At 39.7% G+C, this 17,358-nt stretch overlaps 1 protein-coding gene and 1 long non-coding RNA gene across 2 annotated transcripts; one reads left to right on the plus strand and one right to left on the minus strand.

The window, feature by feature from the left end:
* Positions 1–16: 16 nt before the first annotated feature.
* Positions 17–7,723, minus strand: LOC118423276. Its single transcript, XR_004832013.1, has 3 exons — positions 7,508–7,723; positions 5,784–5,926; positions 17–575 (listed from the first exon to the last, which is right to left on the minus strand). It is a non-coding gene; the product is annotated as an uncharacterized LOC118423276 (long non-coding RNA).
* LOC118423275 lies at positions 5,838–17,000 on the plus strand. Its single transcript, XM_035831362.1, has 12 exons — positions 5,838–5,951; positions 10,727–10,865; positions 11,636–11,752; positions 11,912–12,085; positions 12,972–13,045; positions 13,393–13,490; positions 13,948–14,098; positions 15,554–15,666; positions 15,851–15,999; positions 16,092–16,174; positions 16,683–16,789; positions 16,934–17,000. Exons 2-9 carry the CDS (start codon positions 10,736–10,738, stop codon positions 15,927–15,929), a joined length of 936 nt encoding a protein of 311 aa, XP_035687255.1. The 5' UTR covers positions 5,838–5,951; positions 10,727–10,735; the 3' UTR covers positions 15,930–15,999; positions 16,092–16,174; positions 16,683–16,789; positions 16,934–17,000.
* Positions 17,001–17,358: the final 358 nt, after the last annotated feature.

Consider the following 17,358-nt stretch of genomic DNA (forward strand, 5'->3'; position numbering starts at 1 on the left):
CATTCTGACCCGTTAATGAACCTTTCAGTCAACATCCAGTCCTGACAAGGGGGTGACAAAGTTTGGCATTATCTCTTCTATTTGACAGACTTGTTGCTTTCGAACAAGACCTAGCTATAGACACATGAGAATAGTACGCGTTTGGCGCCCCCTGGCATACGAGCCGTGTAATGCATCTAGCGTAACTTGACACAGGGGAGCTAAGAGTTTGACAACGTCATCTGAAAGAATATCGTGTACAGAAGCATCGGTTATGTGGAGTTTTCATAGCAGCACCTTTAAGGAGGAATGGGTACCATGTCTTTGTATTACAATGACAATGGTAATGACAATGAAGTTTATTGCATATAATTAGGTAGAAACTGATACATGGTAGTTCACCGATTATACACATACATGTAGTCAAGATTCGACTATCTTGATCTCACTGTTCCCCATGGGTAGGTTACGGCGTCTAGTTGTTACCACGTCCCGGATTCATTCAGAGCACAGCTGAAATTCAACCAGGGGTCAGTCCGGGCCCCCAATACTCCGGGAGTCGCAAGGTGTCCCACGGGGCCACGCAGGGGTCACGCCTGAAAGTTAAGAAAACAAAACAGTCCGTGAACTTCCCGTCAGGGCCCCCTTTTCCTTTTACCATACAGCCGGAGTGGGGTAACACATAACTCAAGTTTGTCAAGCTGCAAGCTGGCTTTTACTTTACGGGCGTGGTTACATAATCTCCAAGCAGATCTTGCGGTGGCATAAGATAGTATCATAAAGCTGGCGAAGGGGTTTAGCCGGCAGAGGGGTTTTATTCCACCTCCAAGCCGGCTTAACTCCTTTTTCAGCTTATGATACTATTTTATGACGCCTCAAGATTGTCGTACGACCGCTAACTTAAGGCATTTTGGAGGACGAAAATGTACGTCTCCTACAAAGTTCAACTGTCTTGGTACACAAAATGCTGAAGCTGTTTTGACTCCATGTCGGTGGTTGGTTCCGTCATACCCCTGTCACATTATCCACGATCTTCGGGCGTATCGATGCACGGACCAACATATTTAAGATCGACAGAGGGTTACGTGTATTTTTCACCTGAAAACAGTCCTTGTCACATATAAGCCATACTTTGTACCTTGTACAATTGTTATGCAATGACGGTATTATCATAAGCGAGGCTCGGGCGATTGACGCAGACTCGTCGTCCGATCGATTTTCGCTTAATGTGATAGGGGTATCACGGACTGCTTAAAAATCCTATGGCATCATATCAAAATCGTGCGACAATCGCACGACTTATGTGACCGCGACCTTAGGGGTTCACTGCCGTAGTCCACCATATCTATCGGATTTATTTTGTAAACAAAACCAATGAAACATGGTAGCAATCACAGCAATTATCAATGTCTCTTTAAAATTTGTTTTGATATAAAGCAAGAAAGGAGGCTTTATTTATTTTGATGTTATATCATTTTATATGATTTTTGGGCACTACAATGATGAATTATTTTGTAACAAGTTACTATTGCGTAACGGATCCATGTTGAGGTTCCCACAGTGCCCATTGTGATACTCAAAGACATTTCAACTGTGCAAAAACCACCAGTAATCATCTTACACAAGTTGATAAATGAATTATGTGTGAGATCTGAGAGTCGCCGTCAGCCCTCCTCACCCCATTTACCTACTTGTTAAGGATAATTGCTGGCCACTTCTGCAAAGCTGTAATTAAGTTGTAGTGAAGTGTATGATATCCGTGGGAATCAACTCAAGATCACTCAAGAACAGGCACCGTGGGAACCACATCATGGATTCTTCATACCCCTTTCCACTAGGATGGCGCGCTCACCGCGCTCTCTCTGCGACCTCAAATTTGACATACCGCTCAACGAATTGTATAGAAAAGAAACACGTTGTGTGTTTTGTCGTCTTCTCAGTCACACTATTACATTTGTATGATATACCCAGTATGAAAGCGAAGGTTACACATATCCTATTTAGGTCGCAGTGAGAGCGCAGCGCGATCGTTGTCTAGTGGAAAGGGGACTTACATAACAGTAATGACATTTTGCTTACCTCTTGGGTTTGTCAAGGACAGAGTAAAAGTTGGGCAGCCTTTAGTTTTTACCTAAGTAAAAGATTTTGCAATTCCAAAATTATTGAAAAGTCACCAGCTAGAAATTCGTGAAGGCATTCAGGTAGCTCCACTAACATATTATAGGCACTAATAATTTAGAACGATCAAAGAGGTAAGACGAAGGGCACTAAAAAGACATAATACACGTAATGCACACAAGGAAAATAAACCCAAAGGAATTTCGGAATATGTGAGATACTTCGATGTATTATGACGTTTGACAAAGGTTGAGATGATAAGGGTTAGATTGGCTTATCTACATACCCATTCGTGATTATAATCACCATTCTAGCTAATTTTTCATAAAAGATAATAACCCAGGTTTACCAACTGAAATGCACAGCAGGATTTACAACTGAATTGTCGCAGATGAGGTGAACTGAAAATAAAAGGTTGATTTTTTAATCTTTTCTTCGATGTGTTTATTTCTTTAATAAAATCAAATATTATATGAGAAGAATTGTGCGGGGAATTCGAAAAACATCGGTGTAAAATCGGGCACTGTGTTACTCTTCTGTTGATATGCTGATCTTGATCTACTTATAAACAATAGTTCATTTAGATAATTTTTTTTTCATTTCTGCTAGATGGTTTCTATGTTCTTGCTTTGTTGAATAAAGAAATAATGAATAGTATGATAAAAAAGTAACTAAGCCCCCTATGCCTGATGACAAAAATTTGTCGAACAAGCAAATCCACGAAAAGAGTCAAACGCTTCAGATTTTGCAGATGACAAATCATGAAAAGCCTGTGCGTAACCGATCACTTCCAGGCCATTACATTTTCGACACGGTGTCAGGTTGCTACACTAACAAAGACAGTATGTACGTGAAGGATCACCATAGTAGGTGAAAGATCATCAAATAACCCATGTGAAGGGGTTGATGATCCTTCACCTACTACATACTGTGTTTGTTAGTGTAGCTACCTGACAACCGTGTCGAAAATCTAATGACCTGGAAGTGACCGGTTACACACAGGCTTTTCATGATTTGTCAACTGCAAAATCTTTAATTGAGGTAATGGAGGATGCCTAGTACACTCTGTACTTGACAAACGCACGAAGAAAGCGACAGCCCTTAATTAGCATCAGGAGACCAAGACCTGTCCCTGCTGATGAAGGTTAATTGATAAATATGCTTATCACATGTATATTTGTTATAATTTTCTTCATTGAAAAGTCAATAAGAAAGGTCATTGACATTGCTATCAATCTTAGATGTCATTAGTATACTCTAACGTAACGTTTAGTTTTACGTAACATGTGGTTCCCACGGTACATACTAATATCCATGACCTGATTCCTACGGTCATTGACATTGTTACTTAAGGACGAAGAGATGGTTGGTATACATTAGAGATACATATCATAATTAATATTTTGATATGCTTAGATACGAGCAAAAAGGTGCTGCTGTACTTTTTGTCTGTAATACTGGTCTGATGATCATGTGTCAGCTTTTTGATGTTTGTATGTTGTGTTTAATGTTCTTATGATTAGGTTTGTGTAAGCCTAATGTTGTACAGGTAAACATTGCAAGTTCTGATGTTTTTGTGAGTTTGTTAGTGCTCTAATAGTGGCATCAGTATATTTGATGTGTTTTTATTTTTGATTTCTCGTGTTGCATTTTTAGATCTGATTTTGTTGCAAATGGGTATGTTTGAGTAATATTCATGTCGATTTGTGATGTGTTAAATTGAAACCAGGAAAGGAAAACCCTGCACAGAAATCCAATGGGGGGGGGGGGGGCTGTAAAAAAGTCCTAGGGAGCCAACCCTGGCCAAAAAGACCAGTTGGAACGGACCCTGCAACAATATGACAATATGTAAATGTGTTATAGTATATAGTATTGCATATACCTAGATGATTAAGTAAAGGTAGACTAGTGTGTAAAATGGTAAAGAGATGCTGGTGTGAGTATTCTATAATAATTCTTTTTTTTAATTAGTTGTGTATATCTAGTCGTATGACCTATGGTGATACAAGTGAGTAGGTGATTATCTTCGAATGTTCTGTAATTTATGACTTGTGAATAAAATGTGAAAAATATGTTCTTAATACATTAATCAAATTATCATGTTGTTAAATATATATAAAAAAATCTTATTGATCTCTCGCCCATCCTAATTTGATTTTTAGATCGCTTTCCTGTACATTCCAGTTATGCTAAATGGCATTTACTCAAGCAAATTGATGTAATTTTGGAAACGGTCAGACGTTTTAACTAGCATCCACTAGCTTTCGTCAGTGACACTGAAGTGATCTTGAAAAAAAAAAGGTCTTTTATACCTAACTATGAATGAAAACAATTTTAGATGTCCGATAGGAAGCATTGTAAGACAAAAAAGGCAAGCTGAAGACAATTTGGATTCCAATAGAAAACAAAGGTATAACGTATACCAACGCATACCATTCCAGTTAGTATACCGGCTGTTTTATGCATTCTAGCAAGTAGTGAGTAGTGATTGTCTTCAGCAAAGGGAATCTTAATATGCCGAACCAACCGTTGTCATTCCCAGCTATGTTAAGTTCTGTTAGGCGTAAACATATCTCTGTAACATATATTCCAAAATTCCTTTGGGTTGATTTTCGATACACGTGCTCATGTCTCTGTTCAGGGCCCTTCACACAGGTTCTCTGATGATTTATGCTTTATTGTCTTTGTTAGTGTAGCTACCTGACACCATGTCGAATATTTAATGGCGTGGAAGTGATCGGTTACACACCGGCTTTTCATGATTTGTCATCTGCAAAATCTTTGAGGTTTTTGACCTTTTTTTCAATTGAGGTAATCGAAGATGCCTAGCAGACTCTGTACTTGACAAACGCAGAAAGAAAACAAAAGGCATTAATCATTTAGCATCAGGAGACCAAGACCTGTCCCTGCTGATGAAGGTTAATTGATAAGCATGCTTATCATATGTATATTTATTCTAATTTTCGTCATTGAAAAGTCAATAAGAAAGGTCATTGACATTGCTATCAATCTTAGATGTCATAAGTATACTCTAACGTAACGGATAGTGTTCCCACGGTACCTATCCATGACTTGATTCCCATGGTACATATCCATGACCTTATTCCTAGGGTCATTGACATTGTTACTTAAGGACAAAGAGATGGCTGGTATACATTAGAGATACATTTCATAATTAATATTTTGATATGCTTAGATACGAGCAAAAGGTGCTGCTGACTGAAATCAAAAAAAAAAACGTTGTCCACTTGCAGAATAAACGAGGGCGAGGCAGCAATTATACTCTTATTTACTTTATGAGAAAGAAACCATTGATAAACCCCATCTATTTGTTCTTCCATGAGGAAGACCAGCACAATTGCTCACTTTCAGCTATGTAGTGAGCACAAGAGCTTGTCACAATAATGTTTCTGACTTGAGAAGATGAGATGATGTTGCATTTATAATGACCTGTAATAACCTGAGATGGTGACCTGAAGTAACCTGAAACTTTGGAGTGGCTGCAGGTCTTGTTACGTAGTGACTATTAGGTGAAACATCGTCAGGGATATACAGCAAAGGGCTACTGAGATGCTGTGATTGGTTATTTTTTATTTGAAACTCAACACCTTAATTCAAATTAACCAATCACGCCCAACGCCTATGTACATGTATGTGATTTATGATTCCATATTTACATGATTTACCTGAATAGCAGATCTGTATTGGTCAGACCTTTTCTGTAGCACGCCCCTTTCTTCTTAGATATATATGTATTCTGTCTTTGCCGCACACACCTCAGACGTTTCGCCGCGGCTGCAAAAGGTTCCTCGCTGTGACACGCATCGTGCTGGAACACAAGTTGTAAACAGCAGGTAAGCACAAAATGCTGCAGCGAAAAAGTCAGTCGTCTTCTTTACTCGATTTCTATAATTATAGTTTCAATCACTTGCTGGCACTGTTTCGTTAATTTATTTCCATGTGCAAGTAGTCATTCCCGTCGAGAATTTTTAGAACTGATGTACCCCTCTTTACTTTGTGACGGAGGATAACCTCCGACGGCATAGTATTATAGTTGTCAGATGTGATGATTGTTCGCATCTGTATCTATATGTTCCCTTTGCCGCATTTGTATGTAGATTGGCATGTTTTCTACATGTACCTGACGTTGTTTTTTTTCGAGGTAGCTGTTTTTATAATCGACGAAACACGCGTCACATCCCAGCATGGAAATCGTTAATACTTGTTTTGATTTAAGATCGAGCTGAATGAATAGAATTTACAAAATGTTATCAAATTTCGTGCCATGTTACTGGTGGAATCAGGAGAGTTTAGCAATGGCCGGATTGCTTGTCCTGATCTGATAATATTTGAACAACTTCAGTCAGTCAGTCATACGGTGTATTACGTGTAAACCGCACAGTTGGGGTTATACCGCCCCATATGGGGTGGCATACCTTTTCTTTAGCTGAATGCAAGACGGGGATGCCCCAGGTCTCCCGTCCGGGTGAATGATGTACGGATGGAGGCACGCCAGTTGTAAAGTCCGACTTGAATACCCCGGGAGCCGCAAGGGGCCGTGTTAAAAGGCCCGGCAGAGCCCCTTTCCCCATCTGGGACCTACGCCTGATTCGGGATCTACCGTACAATACTTGATAGTTAAGATAAAGTGAGTAAACGCACATTTTAGTGCGTCATGAAGTTTCTGCCGTCTTGTGTTCAATGAGACATCAGTATAATATAATAAAGTTCACAACCCAGAGGTTTTGTGTTCGAATCCGTTGATGTGCCCTTTGGGAAAGACACTTAATACGACTTTCCTCACTTCACTCAGGTGAAAATGAGTACCTAGCTATGGTTAGGGCAGTCCCTCGGATAGGATGTTAAATGGAGGTTCCGTGCTTGCGGAGAGCCACACATCGAGCACGTTGAAGAACCCACCACAGTTATCAGAAAGAGTAGGGGACCTTCCCGGCCGTGTGTGTGGATCAAATAAATCTGTCTGGCCGGATATGCAGCTTGTACTGTTCAGTACAAACCTGGTGTGTTACGCCTTAAGGCGGTTTACCGGGTAACGCAAAACAAACAAAAATTCTAAAACCTTGCCACCCTCAGTCGATAAACAGATACGACCAAGTAGCGTCGTGTGTGGCGTAAATGGGAATGATTTCAACTCGGAATCTAGTGGTCCGGAGTTTGATACTCGTCGTACCCCGACGTTGTACCCATTGGAAACGCACTTAACACGACCTCCCTCACTACACCCATGTGTAAACATGGACACCTGACGTCGGCCGGGGAGGTTAAAGAAAAGTTGACCCTCTGTAGGTATTGTGTACATGTATGTGGCACTGTTAATGACCAACTTAACTGCATTGCCACACTATCCTCGTATGTCCCAACACAGAATATAAAAAAAGATACGACCTACCGTCGATGGCTTTTAGACATATGATTAAACACGTCAGTCACCTTCGGCGAAATTCTTTGTTTCTTTCGAGTTCCCAATCCCAGACTAAAGATAAGGCATTATGATAGAAAATCACCTTGTTGATGTTGTTAGATACTTAGAGTCCATCAAAGTTACATTTCTGCGGCACTCCATGTCTTTTTAACAATTTGAATGAAATCTAGCCTATATGACCCTCTATGACTTGTAATACCATCTGGTTGTTCGACCAGTTTTGTTCACAGTTGATTTGATTTGATTTATTCGACAATAACAGCATTACCGATACAGGTAACTTTAAGTTAGCATTGATTAAAATCCCCCATTTGCCCTGATATCTGATCACGTGCACGTTGTGTTGTCGTATTTATGGTTCAAGTAATTTGATGTATATGTCTTAACACCTAGCTTTAGAATCCCAGCTTTTGGATATGCATTTAAATGTTCAAATGTGAACTCACCCAGTAACCCTTCCGCTGCGTACCACCCCGATCGGCTTAAGGCCGCCACGATCGTGGTTCCCCCGAGGCAAGCCCGATCTTGCCCCCAATAAGGGGAGGAGCTACCGAATTTGCCTCCATAGACTTCCTATACAAAAACACACAGAACAAATGGCTTCAAAACTCACCAGTATTTCTGTCTCCAAAAGCTACTTCCCACTGAATAGCTAAATATGTCTACTTTCCCTTTGTGGAAAAAGCCCGGCTTAGACTCTGGAATTTTCTCCAGCTATCAGCTGATAAAACCAAAACAACACTGACCTCTGAACTCCACCTTGTAGATAGGTCCCAGAACCGTCGAAATGTAACACCGCTTAGGTCAACTAAGGTCACTAATTTCTGTCCAGATTTGAAAAGTAAACACTCCGCTTATCGTACTGGCAAAAAACTGGCCAAATATGACTACAACTGGCTTCAGCAAAAAAATCTTTATCAAAGATAATATAAGAAACTAGAAAGGTAATATTTGCAAGCAAATACAGAATGTTACCTTCACATGTTGTAGTCTAACACTGGCAACTGTTTTGTTCATTCTTATTTAAACACATTTCTAAATGTAGTGACCCGAGCCCCTGTAGATCTGACATTTGCTACATTATGTAACCGAACACCACATGGTGCCTGCTACTTTACCGGTTACCATGGTGACAGCCGTCTGGTCCAGGTCGTTGACCTTATTTGTGCGGAAAAGAAGAAGAAACAAAGCAAAAACAATATGTTCCCTTCTGTGAAGGTAACATAATGACCAGATATTTGGTATGTTAATAGTACAATGTGTAAATATCACCGGACATCTTTTATGTCTTTCGATAGGTCTTTTACATCATTGTTTGGACATTTTCCGACCACATTTGGGCTCCTAGTTTTTAAACCAAATGCCTATACATTTTGTATGAAATACCCAGAAGAAGAGTTCGGCGACCTCATACCTGCATGAAATATTTAGAGCTTTTGTAAATTTTCTGCAAATGACATACAAATGCATGATTTATGCATGATAATGTCATTGTTGTCTAACTTACACATGTCACAAGTATAGAATTCCCATCACTAATCATCGGTTTTGCAATTGTTGCATATATCATGCAAATCAGTTCCTCATTAGCATATTTGGTGTCTGTTTATGTGCCACCTATCATAATTTACATGTGTTACATTTATTGAAGTCAAGTTATTGAAATAATGGAATTATACATTTTCCTCATTAATTCTGCAAATAATGTCCTCATTTGTATAACATATATATCATTATGAACATCTTTGCCTCAGCTACCTGCATGCCTACAATGATGGCAACCCATCGTTCCTTTCTTCTTTGAAATGTCTTGACAAAAATGACCCTGCGGTTCCAAAGTTAAATGTTAGAGAGCTAAAACTTAGCCCACTATGTCATGACGCTTAAAGCTGTCTACCGCTAAAATTTCAAGACCATATCATGTCCGGGACAAGAGATTGAAAAGAACTGCTATGATCGAATTTTCTCATAAATTATGCAAATGTACTCTAATTTGGCATAATTTTTATTTCATTTTGTACAACATTGTCTAAGGTACCTACATAACAAAAATCATGAAAATTCGTTGTTCCTTTCTTGAGTTATTCACTTCAGAATTTTTTGACAAAAATGCCCCTGTTATCCCAAACCTAGTCGCTAGGGGGCCCAAACTTATGTCACTTCTTCCTGAGCCTAAGAGCCAACACCCAAAAAACGTGACCATAGCTTGTTCGGAACTTGAGATAGCAAAACCGGAAGTTGCATTGCAATACGGAGGGAAGCCGCTAGGGGGCCCAAAATCTAATCATTTCCAAGTTTCGTCACACCCCACCAACACAACAAGTATGAAACCAATCCACTCAGCCGTTCTTGAGTTACCTTCGTGACAGACATACAGGCACACAAACGCTACTGAAAATATAACCCCCATGACATTTCAACACAACCCCCATGACATTTCATGGAGGTAATAAATGTTCACACCTTTGGCATACATTGCATCTATTTGGATATTTTCTGCTATTTTCAACAAAAAACGCACATCTTTGGCTCCTGTACCCCGGTACTGCATGTCCCCAATGACCTGAAATTTAAGATAGGTGTGCCACAGATATGTTTGCTCACAGGACTTTGACCACACTTTTACATACGCCTCTTTAAAATGATTTAATGGGGGTAGGGGGGTCTACTTATTTCCAAATGTACATTGTGGGCTCCTTTGCCCAACATGGGATCAATTCCCAATGACCACGGGGTGATGTGTCTCTTCCTCATATTTTGAGGACCACTCGTTTGAAATGATGAGTTTTTTTAACTAAGATATATTTTAGCCCCAAAAATGTATATCATGCATGGCTTCTTACACCATCATGTGAAAGTTCAAAGATTTGATATGGGTGTAGCTTTCGTACTGGAGATGGGGAAAGAGTCAATTTAGAATGAGGTTATTTTTGTTTATTGTTACATGTGAATCAAAATTTGAAAAGTACTGTTTTGAATTAAGGGCAACGTCCGCGAAGTCCAAAGAACTAAATATACGTGACTCTTTTACACATGGATATATTTTTTACCTCATTATTCGTTGGCACATTTTGAGAAAAGATGAGAGACTGCTGTTTTAAACATTTCCTTTCATCATGTTGCGCTTAGCTCGTATGGGTATTGGTAATATACAATAATGGTAACTTAATGTCTTTTATGCATCAGTCGTCCAACATGAAGAGGGCAGTGGGTGTGGGAGTACCCTCGGTGCTGATTTTGGCCGTCTCCGCGTACCTCATCCTGACTGCGTCAAAGAAAGACCCATTGTCTGAACCCGGACACCGCGTCGTCAAACGGTCCCTCTGTAAGTGTGTGATAATCTCCAAGCATATCTTGTGGTGGCATAAGATAGTATCATAAACTTGGGAAGGAGTTTAGCAGGCAGAGGAGTTTCCGCGATGGCGAATGAAACTCCTCTGCCTGCTCCTTCCCAAACTTATGATTCTATCTTAGGCCACCGCAAGATCTGCTTGGAGATTAACTGTATGACTCCTAACAATCTGGTTGATTAATTATAATGACACCAATCATGACCAGACGTCATTGTTACGAACTTTAGTTAAAAAAGCCGGTTTATCGTTCAAACTACACATGCGCGACATCAACGATGAACTGTAACTTGTGAACAGTCTATTGTAATGCTAGATACATGTCAAGACGTGTTGTGTATATGCCCCTTAACTTTGATGTATTACCCACGGTTTATCTTACTGCGTATAAATGTACGGAAACCAAACAGTATTGTATACTTGGTACTAGTAGATTGATGGACTAATTGGCTTATGTATAATCATAATATTCGTAAAACGTATCAAACGGTTTTCTTTTCGTAATCCAAAGCTCTGATGTATTCCATTGATACCTTGCCATATTGCACAGGATGTACAATTTCATGTATTAACTTGCTCCCAAATCCGATAAGGCGGCCTTATGGCAACACTGTGCACTTGAATGTTCGATAACAAGGGAATGAATGCCAATATGTAAGAACTTAATATTTTATAGAGAAATATGGAAACCAGCTTTCCTCTCAGTGTTCACGATGATGTTTCTTCACGCCATTCTGTTCTCCAGCATTGCCAATTGAACTCCAAGATGCCCTTAAAGCAGCAGCTGCTGAAGACGCCCCTGCTTACGTCAAGGACAAACGCTTCCTCCCGGCCATTGCCAATCTTGCTGGGAAGCTTGTATGTAAGTGTTTTGACCTTGTTACTGGTTTGGTACACAGTACTATGTCTCCTGTTGACTCAGACACAGCGGATGAACTGAACTGAATGTCATTATCAGTGTAACGTTGGCTCTATGAACGCTGTTTCTGATACCAAATGTTTCTACTATTCTATCACAAAGCATCAGGAGGGAGCTTCGACGTAGGAAAGCTGACCGACATAATAAAACAACTGGGCGGCATGGAGAACATGGCACCGGACATCATGGCGCAAAGTGTGAAACAGGAGGCTGAGGTCACGGCAGAAGTGGAAAAAGAGGTGGCCGAGGAAACGGTCGATAAGATATTTGGAAAAGGTAAGACAAAAAAGTCTGATATGTATATATAATGAAGCTTTGAATCGTTGGTGACTCCTCGCGTGCATTGTTAAATTGTCATTAAGTCTGTGTTATAAAATCTCTCTGATCATGCTTGTGAGTGCATATAGCTTATTACCAATTCTTCGAAATGTTGTTGCAGCGTGTTAAAGAAATACTTGATTATAGTGGATATTCTTATCTCTGGTACTCTGATAACTCACTCTATGACCCTGGTATATGTATGTAATATGATAAGGAACAGAATTACCAATATGTATATCCAGACGTCTCTACATAATATAAGTATAGATACCGGTAAGCTGAGATTCTACAAAACTTGTAAATCTGTATACGCTAGAGAGAAGTACTTAGAACTAGTTGATTTCGAGCTGCGCTCCGCAATAAGCAAAGTCAGAATTAGCGCTCATCCTCTAGAAGTGGAAAGAGGGAGATACAAGAGATTACCAGTGTGTGAAAGGATTTGTAAATATTGTACATCTAAAGCAGTGGGAGACGAAACACATTTCATTTCCAAATGTTCATTCAACGAAACCGAAAGAATCGCCTTGTTTAGAGAAGTCACAAAGACTTATCCCAACTTCCCCACATTGACAAACAGAAGGCCACTTTTCTCTTGAAATCGCAGAACCCACAAATTTTAGAAACTTTGGGGCTTTTCGTCTCCCTCTGCTTCCAAAAAAGAAGTCAAACCCAACCTGCTTAGAAATAGCCAACACTAGTATTAGATTAGAACATTGTTTATGACTGTCCATTGTCACTATGTGTATACTATGTACTTGCAATTAGCCCTCGGGCACGAACTTGCAAATAAACTTCTATTACCAATTCTTCGAAATGTCTTTCGTTTTACATTGTGTTACAGCTGAACATGACAAGAAAGATGCTGACGGAGATGGTGATGATGACATCGGTAACAGCCAGGAGCACGAGATAAAGGTGCACCAGAACTGTAACAGTTCTTCTTTTTTGTTTGCATTTTGAAATAGACTTTGTGGTAATTCTCTGCTCAGAGAACATGGAAGCACTGTATTGAGAGTTTTAGAGTTTAGAGAGTTTGATTGCAGTAATTCCAACATGGGTTATAGAGGAAAACGGTAGAATTGATTGGGGAAAGTCATAAACGCTTTTGGCATTGAGTGAAATATGTCGGCAACTTTTTGAGACCTATTTCGTTTGGTGAATATGTTAATTGGTTTCTTTTTGGTTTATGTCACTTGACGTCCAAATACAACTGTAACAACCGACTCTATACCTCCGTTGATAGAATGTACTATGTTTTGCAGGCTGAAGTGGACTTCGTTGCAGACAAGGGTATGGTGGAGGATGACATGTTCGCTCCACCAGGGATGCACATGAAAGTGGACGTTGAGGAAGACCCCCAGTATGTATTTGGTCCATTGTTTTTTCTGCGTACAGACGAAGTCTGTCTGTGTGACACATCAGGAGTATTGCACATCAGACGTATGAACTTTATCCGTACACCCTCTGGTGTAAGAGACAGAAATAAGCTTGCTTACCATTCCGAGTACGCATGCGCGGCAACAGGAATTGCGGATATTATGCCAAAGCTTAAAGCCCCTGACTTAAAAGTATTTCTCGTCTCTGCCATTTGCTCGATTTGCATAACAATGTACAGACGTGTTTTGTTTATCTCTCAAGGGGCCCTAAACTTGGAAATGTAATGAGCTTATAACAAGGATTGGAAAATTAAAATAAAGCAATCTGGAAATGTAGGTTTCTGAGGCACAGACACATGTAGATTACTATATAGCGGATATACGTATTTTGTAGCTAGGTTGTCAACGTTGTATCATTGAGAAAGCTTCCTACATTGGCAGGAAGGACAACGAACCCGATCAAAGCTCCCAACCAATGGCGTTCTCCTACCCCATGGGGATGGGTTCTGCTCTGATGAACGGATGTTTCGGAACAGGATACAAAGCGGGTGATCCATGCTACAACGTGAAGGATGTTATTCCGGCCTGCTATGTGAGTTTTTAATCCCGGATAGAACTTGGCTGAATTCACAGCTCTCTGAACAAATGCCTTGAAATTATCAAGAAGCAAATTTAACTAGAAAGGAGGCATTTGCAAGCAAATATATAATGTTTACCTTCACATGTTGTAGTCTAACACTGACTACTGTTTTGTTTATTCACATTTGTATTTAGTGACCTGAACCCCTCCAGCTCTGTGCTAAGCCATTTGCTAAATTATGTACATGTAACCGAACACCACAGAGTGTCTGCTGTTTTACCTGTACTGTGACCATGCTAACAGCTAACTGGTCCAGGTCGTCGACCTTATTTGTTTGGAGAAAAAGAGAAGAAAACAGAGCAGAAACAATATGTTTACCTTCCGTGAAGGTAAACATAATGATACTACTTTTTTATGATCCGGGCATCACGCTATTGTCTTACCATTCAAATTTACAGGGAAGCAATGACATGTAACGTATAGTAACCTATTCATCATTACTATAATATCCGCTGAATTATTCGCTGGGCAACCTTGAGCTTTTAGCGCCTGAGCACTGGAGAAGAACTGAGTCCACAATCTTTAGATATACAAGAGTTGGATCGTGTTTTCGTAACTTAACCCTCAAACACCCGAGTGGGGTCCATTTGGACCCCAGGCGTAAATTTTGTTGCGCCATTTAAACACTTTTAATATGAGGAAAAAATCCTTCCGTGACTTTGTCGGCCAATATCTGCTATACCTTCTCCTAAGTTTTTACGAAGATTGGTACAATGCTGAAGAAACTCTAAAGAAAGTCTGGGTTCAGTCCGTCTGGGGTCCAAACGGAAACTAAATCCTCACAAATACGTTTGTGTCATAACCATATAATATGACGACATTATGACGTTATTTAGCTAATAAGGGCGGCCATCTTGGATGACGTCATAAAATTAGCATAAATAATAAATTTTGAATCATGAAAATTACATTGAATTTCATAGAATTCAATTGTTGTAAGAAAACAAGTGTAGTTTACCAAGAAAACCTTATTTAAATCGAAATTGGCAAATTTTGGCCCAAAAATGCCTGTCATAATTACTTTATTGACAAAAAAATTGCTAATAATATTTTGTTACACATTACTAAGTTTCGTAGCTTTAGCACTAGCCGTTCATGAGTTATGCGACATAAACGTTGCTAAGGCCCTCAAATTCCCCTCTCTGGTCAGCATGGGTTTAGTGCAAAATGTGGTCCTTCTGTTCTTTTGCATAAATTAGGATGATGAGGTAGAATTAGCATCACCTTAACAAATCAAAATATTTGTCTTACATTGACAAAGCAATGTATGTACAGTAATCACCGATAAGAATTGGAACTGATATTTTATGAACAAAACATTTTGGGGTCCGTTTGGACCCCACTCGGTCATTTTAGTCGCAAAAAAACGTCGGGTGCTTGAGGGATAAACATCATATTGCCACACAGAACATGATGGAGGGGTGTGGCTACATCGGGGTCGGCTTTGATGGTCGCGGAGACTACAGCAGCACGTCCAGAAGGAAAACAGTCGTGCAAAGGAACTGTAAGAACATGGCTACGTGAGTATCAAGGAAACGCTCTATTGTACGTGAACGCTTACTCACCTATTAGAAAATGATTTACAAATCCACACACACACACACAGCTTCATATTATGTTTATGAATGGAATGCATTTTGCAATGAAAATGCAATAAAAAGTTTCTTGCGAATGGAGATATTAATATTGTTCACTGCACCACAGGTACCACGATGAGGACGTACCGGACACTATGAACGTTCACGGCATCTTTGACACGGAAGTCTCCTCCCAGAGTCTTTGAGTCCAGACAGGCTTATCGTCATTCCCTCCAGATGAAAGCCGGGATGTCATTTTCCGGATTTGGCTTCCAGGTTTGATAATACCATTATTACTGACGAATTTGAACAGAGTTTTGTCATGAAACTGTTTTTCTTGACCGTTGATGAATACCATGTCTGCACAGGCTGCAGTTGAGGCAGCATATGGGAAGGAGTCATCATCCCAGAAACAGTCCTTCATGTCTCTTATTCAGTGTAACGTGATAAGGTGAGTTTCGTTTTTTTCACACACTGTGTAATGTTACAGTATTGACTTACTGATATCGTGTAGTCGTATCAATTTTTTTTGATGCCGTGCTGCGTGGATTATGATTCAGAACTTGTTTTTAACTGTGGGTGCAAGAATCTGTAACTATATTGTATTGGTAACATTAAATGCTCCACTCGAGCTGTTTAAAGTGACATAACACCTAAGCAAAGACCTATAATTACCAACATGAACAAATAAACAACCAAGTTATAAGAGAAGCAGACTTATTTTATGAGGCGGCAATACAGGTCCCTGGTCAAGCGATATGTAACCGTAAACATGAAGGAAGAAGCTAGTCTTTAACACTTATCATCGTATAGCTAATTAAAGAAAACTACATTCGTTCCTGCGATTTTGCCTTATAATCGATCATTAATGCAGGGCTTTCTTCTTCATGTCTATATGATTATGGATAGTGACCTTAATGGATAAGAAAGTTTGACCCATGATGTCATTTCACCTCTAGGTATGAAATCTTCCTGGATGAGATCACGCCGGATACCCTGAGTCTGCCCTTCCTGCGGGACTTCTTGTCTCTTCCAAAAAATTTCATCGAGGGGAAGGCAAAGCTTCGTAAGTTTTAGTAAATTTATTTATTTTAGAACATAGAACATATATTTACATATCATGAATAAGATAGTAGCTTGCTTTACCCTGCTAATTTCCAATACAGTCCAGAAACTGTGTACTAAGACAATCATTCGTTACTGTATACAGAAAAGTTCATCATCCGCTATGGAACTCATTTCATCAAGTCGGCAAAGTTTGGCGGTTCCTTCAGGTTATTTAAGACCCAAGAAGCCTCCAAGAGTGAAAGTCTCGAGGGGTTCTCCATCCAGGCCCAGGCTTCTTATAATTCTCTTTTTTTCAACGCTGCTGGTCACGCTGGAGTGGAATCATCCAGTGGATCCTCGTATGACATATATTTTTTTCTTTTGTGATAGACTTGTGGGAATAAGGAAGTATTGACTGTTCTGTGCATATCGTCGGTCCTCTCTGTCACAACAGTGAAAGATTTGACCTTCTAAATAATTTCCCCTTTGATTCTTATGCACAAATAAGGCCATTTTGTTTGCTTCTTCTTTACTTAAAGATCACTTGATGTCCTAATGACTAATAATTAGACTGGATAAATGGTCTGC

This window comes from Branchiostoma floridae, chromosome 9, assembly GCF_000003815.2.
Source record: "Branchiostoma floridae strain S238N-H82 chromosome 9, Bfl_VNyyK, whole genome shotgun sequence".
Taxonomy (NCBI): Eukaryota; Metazoa; Chordata; class Leptocardii; order Amphioxiformes; family Branchiostomatidae; genus Branchiostoma; species Branchiostoma floridae.